Source organism: Panulirus ornatus, chromosome 56, assembly GCF_036320965.1.
Source record: "Panulirus ornatus isolate Po-2019 chromosome 56, ASM3632096v1, whole genome shotgun sequence".
Lineage (NCBI taxonomy): Eukaryota > Metazoa > Arthropoda > Malacostraca > Decapoda > Palinuridae > Panulirus > Panulirus ornatus.
In genome coordinates this window covers 13945173-13962134 of record NC_092279.1, presented here as the reverse complement: position 1 = coordinate 13962134, position 16962 = coordinate 13945173, and the positions used below count along the sequence as shown (strand labels likewise).

The 16962-nt window shown below is 37.9% G+C and overlaps 1 protein-coding gene across 1 annotated transcript in view; it reads left to right on the top strand.

Annotated features, from left to right (window-relative positions):
- The window catches only part of Mitofilin (inner membrane mitochondrial protein mitofilin), a 33644-nt gene extending 17528 nt beyond the window's left edge, over window positions 1–16116 (top strand). The window contains exons 9-16 of the mRNA XM_071693872.1: window positions 4683–4807; window positions 5777–5905; window positions 7771–7864; window positions 8846–8937; window positions 11125–11207; window positions 12546–12708; window positions 13583–13711; window positions 15095–16116. Of these exons, the coding sequence (XP_071549973.1) occupies window positions 4683–4807; window positions 5777–5905; window positions 7771–7864; window positions 8846–8937; window positions 11125–11207; window positions 12546–12708; window positions 13583–13711; window positions 15095–15272 (993 nt within the window). The 3' untranslated portion in view covers window positions 15273–16116. The remainder of the gene's footprint in view (window positions 1–4682; window positions 4808–5776; window positions 5906–7770; window positions 7865–8845; window positions 8938–11124; window positions 11208–12545; window positions 12709–13582; window positions 13712–15094) is intronic.
- Window positions 16117–16962: the final 846 nt, after the last annotated feature.

Here is a 16962-nt window from a genome sequence, read left to right as displayed (position 1 = left end):
TGTACCAGCTAAACAGCAAATGTTATCTTAAACTCTGAATTCATTGTCTAGAATAAGAAAGTGAGAACATGGGATATACCCAGTTTTACATGAGGTTTGGTCCTTTTGTTAAGGCACATCAGTATTATTGACTAATTTCTAGATCCAGCTTCAGTTTTAACTTTTCTCTGGATTACTGTTTGCTTATGAAGTTAACCTCTGAATTTTTATGCGACATTAACTTGTCACTTTCCTACTGTTTTTTAATTATCGTTGTTTTTCTTCACATCTATACCAGGCTAATTTTGAGGTGGGTATGAGCATTATCTGAATTAGTTTTATCCATAGATATATGAAATTGCCTTGATAATGTATGTCATCATTACATCCATGCTTGCAAACTTGAACCAAATTCTTCCTTTGTCAAGAAGTAAAGTGACTGATGTTAGTTCATTACCTACTTCATGTACTTGATTTTTTTTTTTTCTCATTAGCTTGGCAACATCCTAGGCAAGAAGGAATTAACATGCATTCACATGATTGGTGACTTGTCATGAGCTTTGCTCATGGAGCAGCATTGCCTGCATAGCTTGGTGTTTAGGGTGAAACTCTGATCTTCAAGTTGTCTGTTGTTTGTATGCATTCTGCTGCACCAAATGAATCAAGATCTTTCAGATTGTTATACAATATTAGTGCCTCAAGTTCTTACTGGGATCCCCATGAAATATGTAAACTCCAAGAACTCTGATGTTCAGATATGCAATTGCTTTGCCAGCTTTTATTTTTCTTTTGTGTGCGTGCATGTGTACATGCAAACCTGTGTGCTACATGGTAGACTATCCTAATGGCAAAATTCCATTGCTGGTACATATAGGTACTCCTTGGATACCTTAATTTTCACTTTATGAAATGAAAAGGTTTGCGGCAGGGGTGTGTGATGTCTCCATGGTTGTTTAATTTGTTTATGGATGGGGTTGTTAGGGAGGTAAATGCAAGAGTTTTGGAAAGAGGGGCAAGTATGAAGTCTGTTGGGGATGAGAGAGCTTGGGAAGTGAGTCAGTTGTTGTTCGCTGATGACACAGCGCTGGTGGCTGATTCATTTGTGAAACTGCAGAAGCTGGTGACTGAGTTTGGTAAAGTGTGTGAAGAAGAAAGTTAAGAGTAAATGTGAATAAGAGCAAGGTTATTAGGTACAGTAGGGTTGAGGGTCAAGTCAATTGGGAGGTGAGTTTGAATGGAGAAAAACTGGAGGAAGTGAAGTGTTTTAGATATCTGGGAGTGGATCTGGCAGCGGATGGAACCATGGAAGCGGAAGAGGATCATAGGGTGGGGGAGGGGGCGAAAATTCTGGGGGCCTTGAAGAATCTGTGGAAGTCGAGAACATTATCTCGGAAAGCAAAAATGGGTATGTTTGAAGGAATAGTGGTTCCAACAATGTTGTATGGTTGCGAGGCGTGGGCTATGGATAGAGTTGTGCGCAGGAGGATGGATGTGCTGGAAATGAGATGTTTGAGGACAATGTGTGGTGTGAGGTGGTTTGATCGAGTGAGTAACGTAAGGGTAGGAGAGATGTGTGGAAATAAAAAGTGTGTGGTTGAGAGAGCAGAAGAGGGTGTTTTGAAGTGGTTTGGGCACATGGAGAGGATGAGTGAGGAAAGATTGACCAAGAGGATATATGTGTCGGAGGTGGAGGGAACAAGGAGAAGAGGGAGACCAAATTGGAGGTGGAAAGATGGAGTGAAAAAGATTTTGTGTGATCGGGGCCTGAACATGCAGGAGGGTGAAAGGAGGGCAAGGAATAGAGTGAATTGGAGCGATGTGGTATACCGGGGCTGACGTGCTGTCAGTGGATTGAATCAAGGCATGTGAAGCGTTTGGGGTAAACCATGGAAAGCTGTGTAGGTATGTATATTTGCGTGTGTGGACATATGTATATACATGTGTATGGGGGGGGGGGTTGGGCCATTTCTTTCGTCTGTTTCCTTGCGCTACCTCGCAATTGCGGGAGACAGCGACAAAGTATAAAAGAAAAAGAAAGATGAAATGAAATGAATGTCGAACTGATTATGGATGTAATGATGAGGGAGATATTACTATTACTACCCTTTTGGGTATGATCTCTACTTGTCATCATAGCACTTGACAACACTTAACTCACACAGCTCATTCTTCGTAACCCTAGATTTTCCTGCAGTGAGAACTATACACTTTCCCTGCCTTTTGATAAAATGATAGGAGCAGTAGATAGAAGTAATAGGTAGGAACATTTAGGCAGGAGCATTAGGTAGAAACATTAGGTAGAGGTTATTGGTAGGAACATTAGGTAGTAGTAGTAGTTAGTAGGAACATTTGGTAGGAGCCTCAGCAAATGCTGTGTTAGGTTTGCCCTCTGCTAGTGGCCTGTTAAGGATGAGGCACTAAAGGCTAAGAAGCAGCACTGGAGTTCATTGGTCATAGAAACTATTGCCATGGCCACCCCCTTGAGGGAGTTCCATGTGGAAACAGGCATCAGATATATAGGTGGATAAATAGATTGAGAATGTAAAATAGTAATAGAGAAGCAGATTAAGAGGAACAGTTGAAGAGAATAAAGAAACTGTGAGATAGTGACCTTATTGCAAGTAAAAGTCCATGCTAGGAAGAGAGAAGAATACACTTGACTATATCTTTACTAAAGATGTGGCACTCTTCACAGACATTGGAGTAGAGAAAACAATTAGATCAGAGCATTATGGAGGTACCTGCAACTCCATAGTGAAAATATGGTACAGATTACATTTGTGAATTAAATGATTGGAGCTTTCATTTTGATCAGATTAAATGGAACAAAATTTAAATGAAAATTATGCAAATTTAGTTTGATTACAACAAGAAAACAAATGGGAATATTAGTGTGGGAGGGTAAGTTCGGAAATGATAATAGCTAGAGATGAGTTGAAGTGGAGATGGATTGAGCAATTGGAAAGACTGCTAAATATGTGTAATTGTAGGATACTGGATGTAGGATGTTTAGGTCTGGGAAGTATGTGAAGTGAGTTGTAGTAAGTGATTTTTTACAAAATGATGAGGAAGTGAAATGCCATACTTAAGATAAAGTGTGGTAAGGCAGCTTAATTTCTCAAGAAAGGGGGGGAATGTGTTGTTGATTGTTTAGTTAGGATTTTGAATGTATGTATGGCTTATGGTAAGGTTCCTGAGGATTGTCAGAATGCCTGTATAGTGTTTTTGTATAAAGGCAAGGGGATCAAAAGTGATTGTTCATATAACAGAGGTATAAGTTTCATGAGTACACCTGGTAAATTGTAAGGGAGAGTGGGTGACTAATAGGGTGTAGCATGCACAGTTTCAGATTAGGGAAGAAGTGTGGATTCAGTAGTGGTGGAGGATGTGTAGGTTAGGTATTTGCTTAGAAGAATGTTTGTGAGAAACACTTACAGAAACAAAAAGATTAGTTTGTGGAGTTTATGTGTGGAGAAAGTGTATACATGTCATAGAGTCGACAGAAATGCTTTGTGGAAGGTGTTTGGAATATAACACCATGGCTGTATAAATTGTCTATTGTTGGGGTGGTGCTGGAGGTGATGCAAGGGTATTGGAGAGAGAGAAGCAGGTCCACAGTCTCTTGTGGAACTATGGAAGCTGAAGTAAGCCATGGGGTGGATGAGGGGGGCTAAGGTTATGGGCATATTGAGGAGTGTTTGGAAAGAGAAGTCCTATTTTTTGAGGGTTAAGATGGCAATGTTTGATGGGATAGTAGTATTAATGGTGGTGTATGGGTGTCAGATGTGTACTCTAAGTGTAAATGTACAGTTGATGATGATTGTGTTGGAAATGAATTTATTTGTTTATCTTTATCTCTGATGCCTGTTCCTTTCTGGAACTTCCTCGTGGGATGGCCACTGCAATGGAGTCTCCATAGCTTGTAAACTCCAGTGCCACTTAGCCTTTAGTGCCTCACCCTTAACAGGCCACTGGCAGAGGGCAAGTCCAGTGCAGTGTTTGCGGAGGCTCCTACCAAATGTTCTTACATATCACTTCTGTCTGGTGCTCTTCCCATTTTCCCAAAAGGCAGGGCTAGTACATGGCACTCTACAGAAAAATCTAGAGTTATGAAGAATGAGCTGCATAATGTGTTAAGTGTGACAAGTAGAGATTGTATGTTTGTGGACAGAGTGCCAGTAGTCCATGTGTTGGTAAGGCAGAAAGATAAAACTGGTACCTGGGTCAGACAAGTGCAACTTGACAACCACTGAAGTGCTGGCTCTCTACGCAATCGTCACCAACCCTCCTGATACCTAGGCAGGTAGTGCTGGTAATATACCTCCCTGGTCATTGGCTGCCTACCAAATGATATGCTTGGAAAGAGGATGTTTGAAGTGAGTGAGTTTGGCAAAGAGGTTTATGCATGGAGATACCAAAAGAGATAAGGTGAAGTGACACAAGGTGAGTGTGAACAAAACTAGGAGAGTGGGCATGGCTTTTTCTGTTTTTGGAAAATTTTAGAAATTTTATATTTTGAGAAAAACTTATTAATTGGTGAAATTTATTTTTGGATACAGACTTTTGGTATGTTTTAGAAATTTTTGAAATAGACTGAGATGGTTTGTAGCTTCAATTGTCCCTTCCACATTATGATGATGAAACTGCATTACTTATTGTCTTAGATTTATGTAATTATTATAAATATGTTCATACCTCGTCAGACTTTAGAGCATGAACGGTTCAAAGAAGCTTTAACTAAGCAGCGTGAGGAGGACACAAAACTACTGGAAGCAAAGATTATAGCTGAATTAGACAGACAAAAACAGCAGTTGGAAGTAGATTACAAGTGAGTATTATTATTTTTTTTTTTTTTCTTCTGGTTATTACTAGAAGATTTTAGATGCATACTATTAGCCTTTTATGGATTATCAGGTTTGCAGAAAAAATTTGATATTCTGTGGGGGGTTTCTAAAGCTGGTATTTATAGTTTTAGAATATTTTTGTCATTCATGAAGAGCTTAGCTATGACTTTGGTCTATAGCATTGACATTTAAGACTCTCTCTGTTGACTTTATCCTAATTCCCATTTGTTATGCATGTTTTCATGCTGTACAGCTCTTATTTTTACCATTCCTGTACCCATTAAAACCAAAATTTTGGAATAGCACTCCACTGTGTAGGATTCCTAAACACACCTTGTTTAAGTTGTAACCAATGTAGAAACAATGAAGAAGTGATTTAAGATTAATAACGTATTGCACAATGGATATGATTAGGAAAAGATTTATTATCAGACATTTGTCAGACCTAGTAAGAATAAAGTACATATTTTGTTAGCTACTCAAGGTTTTAACTTTCTTAATTAGCAACAGCTTTTTCAGTGTCTGATTCAGTAGAACATTTCAGCAAACAGTGAGAGTATGTGGAAGTATGCCATATAGAATTGTAAAGATGCTATTTACTAAAATGCATTTGTGTTGGGAATGTTGAAAATTCTGTATTCAAGAGCTTTCTTGTTAGTGAAATGCTGGATAGTAAAGCTTTTACTGTACCATTTGTTATATGTTTTTTAACTTGTACATCATACCCTTGTTACATAGTGAATGGCATAAACTTTAATAACATTTGGAAATTAAGTGCCTGAGGGTAGTATATGATATGTTGACAGTTAATGATATAAGTTATATATAAGGAGTTTTACTTCATTTGACATGTACACTTCTGTGGTCTTGCTTCAGCAGAACCCTGTGACTAAATTGATAATGAAAGGTTTCACTTACCTTAGTCCATTGAATACTTTTATTTACTTCATCAGACGCAAAATGGCACAGCTTCGTGAAGAATTGGAAGTAGAACTCAGGACCCAGCTGAAGCGCCAAGCAGCTGCCCACAGTGACCACTTGGCTGATGTTTTACATGTACAAGAGAAAGAATTAGAGGCTAAGTAATAATCTCAAAGCTTTAGAACTCTCTACCCTCTCATATCTTTCCCAATATTATGACCTGGCATTTTTTAGAAGACAGGTTTTACCTGCATCTAAAATTTCTAAATGCTTTTATGTCTCTTATTTTTACCTTTCCTTAACCTCTATTTTTTGTCCACGACTGGAGCTTCAAACATAAATGAAAATTTTATATCTATATTCTATTTGCTTTGTCGCTGTCTCCCACGTTAGCGAGGTAGCGCAAGGAAACAGACGAAAGAATGGCCCAACCCATCCACATACACATGTATATACATACACGTCCACACACGCAAATATACATACCTATACATCTCAACGTATACATATATATACACACACAGACATATACATATATACATACGTACATAGTTCATACTGTCTGCCTTTATTCATTCCCATCGCCACCCCACCACACATGAAATGACAACCCCCTCCCCCCTCATGTGCACGCGGTAGCGCTAGGAAAAGACAACAAAGGCCACATTCGTTCACACTCAGTCTCTAGCTGTCATGTAATAATGCACGGAAACCACAGCTCCCTTTTCATTTATCTATTTATAAATGTCCCAGGACTCTTTCTAAGAAAGGGTCCTGATTTTACTGAGGACCTCCTTGCTGGAGCTCCTGCAGCTCCAAGGCTGCACTACTCCCAGCAGGAGGGAGACGGTGGACTACTTTGGAGTGAGAAGTTCTGTGATAAGATTGTGCTCTCAGTGATGCAGTCTCACCAAAGATGACTTTCCACTTGTAATGTAACTTCATGCAGGTGAAGTTTGGTAACAGGAAGTCTTTGACACATGTTATTTTTGACTGGCTTTAGATTAGTGATGGAGTGGAATTTTTTGTGTTAAAATTCAATTTTATGTTGTTAGAATTCTTTCATGACAAATATATTTCTCAAAAACTATTAATTCAAATTCACAGCCTCTAGTCTATCCCTGTAACTCTTCTCCCCTTATTTTAAGTACGATCTAAGAAGTCATCCAGTAATTAAGTATTGCTCGAGTGCAGAGTGCTACCAATATTATGTTTACACTGCATTGCAAAGTACAGTAAGTCACTTGGCATACACTTCAGTTTTGAAAGTTACAGCTTCACTGTTTTAGCAACTTTAAAGCAGAACTTTGCAGCTTAGAGTGAATCTGTATTCCTGGATTTATAGAGGGCATGATGATATGGGCCCTCTTATAAGTAGATTGCAGCTTTGTTAACTTATTGGAACAAAACAGACCGTAAATAGAAATGTAAATCCAACCAACAACTGATGTAATTGCTCCACCCATCTAGCAGTTGAGTGTTCAATGCTTAATCAATGAAAATTCTTAATTTCAAAATAAAAAATCAGCTTTTCCATCCCACATTTAGTCATTCATCCATCAGGTGTGTCACAGCCAAGGTAAATATATCACCATAGCTATTGGGAAAACCACTTTCTGTTTGCTGTGAGTTTTAAGCCTTGCATTGAGTCCATTTGAACCATCCATAAGGTGAAAAGTGCTGTTGTTTGTTATGGATTTATTTTATGTTTCCAACTTCTCACCAGGGCATTAGTTGTTACGAAAACTAAGAGGTACTGATCTGAAACCCATTGGAAGTAACAGTTTTAAGATGTGCACATTTGATTGCTGAGTTAGTTTCTTCTTTGTGTGATTGATTCATGATTGTGAAATTGCCTGTATTCAGTAGTTGTGTAGTATAGTAATTATTTGATATTAGTGTTGTTAATCACATTTGTTGAAATGAAAAGGTAATTGCCTTGTTCAGGAAAATACTAAAAGGTAATGAGAAAGTGTTACCATTAGATTCTTCTTCATAACATTTGCATAAAATACTGTTATTTCAGGTGGACAAATCTCCTTCAAGACAAGGTTCAGTCAGAGAAGGACAAGTATTTAGCATCTCTTTCTAAGATTCAGGGAAATATGGATGGTGTCAAGGTATGAAATGTGCACGATTAGAATATGTAATGTAGAATCAAATTGAAGCATGGTATTTGCATTTGGAGAGACATAGAATGTGGAGTGACTAGATAAATGATGGAGGGTTCTTGTCAAGGGGTTTTAGTACTGTAATGAAGAAATAATGACAAAAAAGAAAGTGATGTTTAAAGATGTGTCTGTTGAGGGGTAAATGGGGTTTTGGTTTGCCAAAGATAATAATGTTTGATTCTACATTTACTACATTTGCTTATAGATGTGCAAATTGTAGCTCTCATTTTTACATTAGAGTAAAAGAATTCCTGTAACAACAAAAATGAAATCCCATGAGTTGGTAGTGTATGCTGTGCAGTTGCATATTGCCAAACTAATGCCTTAAATTAACTTATGTGTTCAGTCTTTCCTGTGCAAAATATCTTAAATTGTAAGAAGTACCTACCTGATACCCTTAAGGTACTGTGCAACATCGACATCTCTGTTATCATGTTTCTTACATTTCCAGAAGACAGTAGATGCCCTGTGCTTTTTCTCCATGTATGAACTTAGGCTTTTTTTATTATTAGTGAAGCAATTAAGGATTTAGAAAAGCAAAAATGAAAAAAAAAAATGTGGAGATTTTAAGGTTTAGGGATGTATAGCAGATCATTAAGTTGTGCTATATTGGGAGTGTGGTAAAGAAAGTACTGACTTTATACATCATGTGAGGTAGGGCCTTTAAGGACTAGCAAAGCCAGGTGGTCTGTTAGCTTGACTTGTAGATCTTATTGTATTTGTACATTGTGTACTATGTATTGCATTAAAAGCAGAGTATTGTATGAAGAATGTTCGTTAATTAGTCTTACTTAAGATATTCTTACAGCTCTTTTACTTTTATTTAAAGATATTCAATGGCCAGTAAATCATTACTTTGTCAGAGTTTATGCGGGCATGTATAAAGCTTCAGTGATTCTAATACATACTGCCTTTTTTGAAAAATTTCAGAATGCATTGAGAGAGCGAGCAGATGCTGATAGAGCTGCTTATGCTGCTCGTGAACTCTGGCTGGCGTGTGAAAGTTTAAGGAGTGCTCTAAGGTAAGGTCTGATTTCAGAATTTGAGGTCCCAATTTTTGTTATTTGTATCCAATATGATTTATATTTTTTTTTTTTTTTTTCTTTTTTATACTTTGTCGCTGTCTCCCGCGTTTGCGAGGTAGCGCAAGGAAACAGACGAAAGAAATGGCCCAACCCCCCCCATACACAAGTACATACACACGTCCACACACGCAAATATACATACCTACACAGCTTTCCATGGTTTACCCCGGACGCTTCACATGCCTTGATTCAATCCACTGACAGCACGTCAACCCCTGTATACCACATCGCTCCAATTCACTCTATTCCTTGCCCTCCTTTCACCCTCCTGCATGTTCAGGCCCCGATCACACAAAATCCTTTTCACTCCGTCTTTCCACCTCCAATTTGGTCTCCCTCTTCTCCTCGTTCCCTCCATCTCCGACACATATATCCTCTTGGTCAATCTTTCCTCACTCATTCTCTCCATGTGCCCAAACCATTTCAAAACACCCTCTTCTGCTCTCTCAACCACGCTCTTTTTATTTCCACACATCTCTCTTACCCTTACGTTACTTACTCGATCAAACCACCTCACACCACACATTGTCCTCAAACATCTCATTTCCAGCACATCCATCCTCCTGCGCACAACTCTATCCATAGCCCACGCCTCGCAACCATACAACATTGTTGGAACCACTATTCCTTCAAACATACCCATTTTTGCTTTCCGGGATAATGTTCTCGACTTCCACACATTTTTCAAGGCTCCCAAAATTTTCGCCCCCTCCCCCACCCTATGATCCACTTCCGCTTCCATGGTTCCATCCGCTGACAGATCCACTCCCAGATATCTAAAACACTTCACTTCCTCCAGTTTTTCTCCATTCAAACTCACCTCCCAATTGACTTGACCCTCAACCCTACTGTACCTAATAACCTTGCTCTTATTCACATTTACTCTTAACTTTCTTCTTCCACACACTTTACCAAACTCCGTCACCAGCTTCTGCAGTTTCTCACATGAATCCGCCACCAGCGCTGTATCATCAGCGAACAACAACTGACTCACTTCCCAAGCTCTCTCATCCCCAACAGACTTCATACTTGCCCCTCTTTCCAAGACTCTTGCATTTACCTCCCTAACAACCCCATCCATAAACAAATTAAACAACCATGGAGACATCACACACCCCTGCCGCAAACCTACATTCACTGAGAACCAATCACTTTCCTCTCTTCCTATTGATTGAGAGGGTGAAGGCATGTACAGAGCATCAAATTGGGGAAGAGCAGTGTGGTTTTAGAAGTGGTAGAGGATGTGTGGATCAGGTGTTTGCTTTGAAGAATGTATGTGAGAAATACTTAGAAAAGCAAATGGATTTGTATGTAGCATTTATGGATCTGGAGAAGGCATATGATAGAGTTGATAGAGATGCTCTGTGGAAGGTATTAAGAATATATGGTGTGGGAGGCAAGTTGTTAGAAGCAGTGAAAAGTTTTTATCGAGGATGATTTATATATAGCAGTTAATTAAGGTGGTTGCTTCCCAGACAGATGGCATACTTGTCTTATATGATTTATCGTTATTCATAGTCTCAAATTTCATCAATATTTTAACTCTTAAGAGGCTGTGTGTCTGTCAGTTGTTCAAGTAAAAAGTTCAAAAAGGTTTTAGATTGAAATGATCACCAAGGATAACATGATAGCTGAATGGTTGGAATCCTTAATTTCTAAGTTTAAGGTTGAAGGTTTGAGCCTTGCCTTTTCTTGTACCTTAGAATGTATGCCAAGTTCATACAACTGGAAACAGGAGTAGAATCTGGCCTGTGTGACTGGTGAAATCGAAAACCAACTTCTCAATTTCAGATAGTGCTAACCCTGAAGCACTAGTAGTTCATCAACATATGAGAGAGGTTAATGACCTGGCATTATTGTAAGCATCTCCATGCCATGATGCTTTAAGCCTGGCAGGTTGCTAAATGGTCTATGGCCTCATTAAATGAGCATCTACCAGCCTCATATATTTTGTAATAATTGATGGAATGAATTTTCATGGATACTCCTCATTTCGGGGTAAAATGCTGTTTTACCATCCATTGAGTATTTACTGTCTTAGATGCTCATAGAGATCTGCCTAAAGTAGATTTTCCTCATTCTCCATTTTTGATATCATGACTGATTTTGCCTTATGCATCACAGACTTGGAGCTGATGATTCTAAATCATGGGAGGAGCAGCTTAAACCACTGAATGAACAAATTGCAGCAATCAAAGTAGCAGCAGGTGAGTTTAGAGTGAATGGGAAATGTCCATACCCTTCTGATATTAACATTATTTATGATGTAATGATCAGCGCTTTCATGTACGTGACTTCAGAAACAACTTTTCACTAATTTCCACATAGAAATTTATTACATTGCAGTTGACAACCTTTTTCAAAAATAAGAACCACGCTCATACTAGGAGTTCCTGATTTACAATAGGGCATGTTCCTGGAAATCCTGTAGCAGTTTAATTCATCTGAAATCAGGCTCTTGATACCCACTATACAAAAGGGGATTGCATTCCTGAGCAAAATTTTTGATATATTTTAAGTGTAGAATATAAGTGAAACACTTATCCTGAGACCAACTTACCATGCTTTTTTAGCATGCAATTAAGATGATATTTAACCCCAAACTATGTAAGGTTTCATTTCACACCCTCAAAATTTACGTTTTTCAAGTTCTTTGAAAAATGTATTACAGTTTCGTAGATATTCATCTAGCAAAAAAGAAATGACTTTGGAAGTGTATTTTGTCCTTTACTTTTCCTCTAATAGTGTGTAAAACTTGTGTATATTTCAACACAGCTTAAGAATGCAGAGTAAGGCCAAAGTGTCAGATGAGTTGCAACAGTTTATAATTTATGATTTATTGTAGCTACACTAAAAAATTTATAACTGGGGCCTGATGTGGATGGGGACTCATGTTATTTGTGCATTATACAAGACAACTAGAGAGTGGATGTGAGTGAGAGGCCATTTCCTAGCTCTGTTTTTCTCATGCTGGAAATGATGACCTTGTTCAGGAGAAAGAAAGAATATATAATGAAAGAAAAAAGAAAATATATATATATATATATATATATATATATATATATATATATATATATATATATATATATATATATATATATATAATTTTTTTTCATACTTTTTGCCATTTCCTGCATTAGCGAGGTAGCATTAAGAACAGAGGACTGAGCCTTTAAGGGAATATCCTCACTTGGCCCCCTTCTTTGTTCCTCTTTTGGAAAATCAAAATACGAGAGGGGAGGATTTCCAGCCCTCTGCTCCCTCCCCTTTTAGTCTCCTTCTACTACACACAGGGAATACGTGGGGAGTATTCTTTCTCCCTTATCCTTAGGGATATATATGGATATTGTTTGTATTATTCACCAACTGAATTTACAAACTGGAAATTTGAAAGAAAGGTATATTTTACCATTTTGTAATTTTCCATTTTCTCTCTTCAGTTTTTGTTCTATCAAGTAGATAGAAGTGTGCATACTATCTAATCTTGTTTATCCTGTAGAATATAGATGATGTAGGTACTTAAGTTTATTTTATCTGCACTACAGGGGAGAGTAATCCATACATTAAAGCAGTTTTGGATTCAGTGTCTGGAGAAGCCATTAATCGTGGAGTGTATGCTGAAGAAGCTCTAAGAGAAAGGTTTCTAAAGGTTGAGCGAATTTGTAAACGTGTGTCCATGATTGGAGATAATGGTGGTTCTCTGATTAGGTAAGTATGCATTAGTAATTTTATCTTTGGTTATAGATGCAGCTTGTTTAATTGCATATATAGGAAGTGTGTCTTTTAAGAGACAGGTTACCAGCTCAATTTTTCACATTTATATGCCCCATATATACTATCATATTATTGCTTGTTGTTTTCCTTCAAATGGTGAATATCATCCCTAGTTCTTACATTATAATTTGTTGTGAATTATTGACGGAAATTAACTATTTTTCTTAATGAGAAATTGAAATGCAGTGTCATGGTTAGCATTCCTGACAGTTACACATTCACGGGCCATCCAGGGTTGAGTACATAGGTTCAAATCGTGGTTATGGGAGTCAGTCCACTGTCAACCCAGCTGTTCATCTATTCCTGGGGTAGGTCGATAAAATGGATACCTGGCTAAGGTTGTGTTGAAATGGTTTGGACATATGGAGAGAATGAATGAGGTAAGAGTGACAAATATTAGACATATAATAGTATATCAGAGAACAGATACCTTAATACTAAATGTATCTGTTAGGTATGACTCACAATAAATCAATGGAATCACTCTCAAAGCACATTTCACTGTTTAGTTGGTCAGCTGGCATCTGCAAACAGACATTGAGTGCAGTGTTGCTCACAAATTCTAGCACATACAGAGGTGTGGCATGCTTTTCAAGAATGTAGGGGGTATTTCTGCTTGTTGTAGTAACAGGAAAAGTTTTTCTGAAGCCTTGGGATAAGTCCAATTGTCACTGTTAATGAGAATATATGTGTGAGCAGATATGTTAGCATACAGCAGCAAAAGGGTTAAGATCATGATGAACGTGCTATCTGATGGCATGTGCAGTTTACAACACATTTAGGGTCATCTGAACTTTTTGTCTTTCAGATACCTACTCTCTTACGTACAGAGTTTCTTGATTTTAAATGCCTTTGAATACCTACCTGGAACTGAAGTCCGTGATGAAGAGGTAGCAGTTGATTCACTCAGCACATATGAGATCCTAGCAAGAGCCAGGTATGGTTGATATTATTCAAGTTTTTAAGTCATATTTTTTTTAGAGAAAATAAGCATAGTAAGTATTGTGTTTATTTGTTTATGGATGGGGTTGTTAGGGAGGTGAATGCAAGAGTTTTGGAAAGAGGGGCAAGTATGAAGTCTGTTGGGGATGAGAGAGCTTGGGAAGTGAGTCAGTTGTTGTTCGCTGATGATACAGCGCTGGTGGCTGATTCATGTGAGAAACTGCAGAAGCTGGTGACTGAGTTTGGTAAAGTGTGTGAAAGAAGAAAGTTAAGAGTAAATGTGAATAAGAGCAAGGTTATTAGGTACAGTAGGGTTGAGGGTCAAGTCAATTGGGAGGTGAGTTTGAATGGAGAAAAACTGGAGGAAGTGAAGTGTTTTAGATATCTGGGAGTGGATCTGGCAGCGGATGGAAACATGGAAGCGGAAGTGGATCATAGGGTGGGGGAGGGGGCGAAAATTCTGGGAGCCTTGAAGAATGTGTGGAAGTCGAGAACATCATCTCGGAAAGCAAAAATGGGTATGTTTGAAGGAATAGTGGTTCCAACAATGTTGTATGGTTGCGAGGCGTGGACTATGGATAGAGTTGTGCGCAGGAGGATGGATGTGCTGGAAATGAGATGTTTGAGGACAATGTGTGGTGTGAGGTGGTTTGATCGAGTAAGTAACGTAAGGGTAAGAGAGATGTGTGGAAATAAAAAGAGCGTGGTTGAGAGAGCAGAAGAAGGTGTTTTGAAATGGTTTGGTCACATGGAGAGAATGAGTGAGGAAAGATTGACCAAGAGGATATATGTGTAGGAGGTGGAGGGAACGAGGAGAAGAGGGAGACCAAATTGGAGGTGGAAAGATGGAGTGAAAAAGATTTTGTGTGATCGGGGCCTGAACATGCAGGAGGGTGAAAGGAGGGCAAGGAATAGAGTGAATTGGAGCAATGTGGTATACCGGGGTTGACGTGCTGTCAGTGGATTGAATCAAGGCATGTGAAGCGTCTGGGGTAAACCATGGAAAGCTGTGTAGGTATGTATATTTGCGTGTGTGGACGTATGTATATAAATGTGTATGGGGGTTTCTTTCGTCTGTTTCCTTGCGCTACCTCGCAAACGCGGGAGACAGCGGCAGCAAAAAAAAAAAAAAAAAAAAAGGTGTAAACACTGGCAATGTTGAAAGGTTTGTCATCATTTCAGCCATCTTGAAAGTTGGTAGTTTTAAACAAAATTATTATTAGATAGTGCTTATTGTGAGGGTAGGGGTATGTATAGAACAACTGATTAGGAAGGAGTGGTGTGGCTTCAGGAGAAATAGAGGTTGTGTGGAATGGGTTTTTGATTCATGAGTTATGCTTACTGTGACTGCGAATTTTTTTTATCCTTTCTGCCTCAGGTATTGTTTGGATAAGGATGATCTTATCCAGAGTGTCCGCTACATGAATCTTCTTCGTGGGGAACCTCGTCATGTAGCCTCAAGTTGGTTACTGGAAGCCAGGCTTACTCTAGAAACCCGTCAGGCTGCAGATGCCCTCTTGGCTCATGCTGCTGCCACTGCTGTCAAGGCTTTATGAAGTAATTTCATTCTTTTCCTGAGTGTATCAGCTGGTACAGGGCACACATTCTCTTCAGAGACAAAAGATACTTTTTTCTTATTTCTTATAAGATGGAAATTGATATATGAACTGTTTAACATATTATAATGAACACCTTGCATTTCTTGGTTGAGACTAAACAATTTGGTCTTAACAATAGTATCAGAGTCTTTTTGAGATAAGTCCTTACCTTTATTGAAAAAATGGAGGTAAGGGGAAGATTTGTCTAGCATTGTAGATCTCTTGCTCATTAATATTTATTTATCAGGAACATTTTGATAAAGCAGTGCTATGATAAATTTAAAGGATAGAAAGCTGTTCAAAAAATTGCTGGAATGAGTAGGTTAAGTACAGTGCTGCTATACATAATATTACAATCGTATATTGTAAATTCTGAGTTTGTAATCATATTTCTGTGTAAGTTCACCCAAATTGATATTTACAGTAACGGGATTTTGATTCCCAGTGATAAGGAGATATTAACAGAATTAATTGCAGAAAAGATGGACATAAAACGTTTAGATGATTTAGACAGTGTGTACTGTCAGACATTGTACAGTATATAAATTCAGTATCTGATTAAATAAGGGTTACATAAATTGAATATCTTTATTATATAAGGGTTAGTACTTAAACAGATTCATATGGCATTTTTTAGAATTGATGGATAGCTAAGGCTAAAATTTTTATATGTATTTGGTCAGGGTTTACATTGTTTGTTTGTTTGTTTTTTTTTGTAAAATTACATGGTTAAGATGTGTGATATGTACATATTGTTTATATTGTGTAAAGTAATAATACTTTGGCAAAAGAATCAGATAAAGTGATGTCTTTTTTTCTGTTTTCTCCCAATGACCTTATTAATAATGTTTGGTGTAGTGAGATTTGCCAACTTATGAGTCTTCAATAAATGGTATCAGGTAATTTATGAATTATCAGAGTAAAATGTTTGCTGAACATGCAGCAGCAATAACAACTATCTTCCCTAATTACATTAGGCAGGAATACTAGGCAAACACATTAAGTAGAAGAGGTAGGTAGGAACATAAGTAGAAGAGGTAGGTAGGAACATTAGTAGGAACCTCTGAAAACACTGCATTAGAGTTGCTCAATGCCGGTGGTCTGTAAAGGGTGAGGCACTAAAAACTAAGATGTGCCACTTTAGTTCAGCAGTTGTGAAGACTTGCAATGACCACCCCCTTGAGAGACTTCCCAAAGGGAATGAATATCAGAGGTATAGATAGATAAAATACATTACAGACTTCCTATAATCTAGACCCTATAGCAAAGTACAAAAGAATTTGTCAAGTTAGTACAGCTGTCGCACATTGAGGCAAATGCCATGAACCTGAGATAATTAAAAAATGAATAAGTCCCTAGCTATATATCAATTTAGTGTTAAAATAAGCCTACACCTGACAAACGCATTTCTTAACCATATTCTTTTTAACTTATTCAGGATTTCATTGTTAAGATTTGTGTGAAATATATATATTTTTCATATTATGTGAAAGCTTATACTTTGGTAAATGAAATCCAGTGAGATATATTCCTCTTTGTTTTTTCCCATAAATTCAGTAGAAACACTTTGTTATAAAAAGATTGTTTAGTTTTAGGTTCAGTTCATTGGTGGAATCATATTCTGTGAGTTGCATATACCTAATATGGA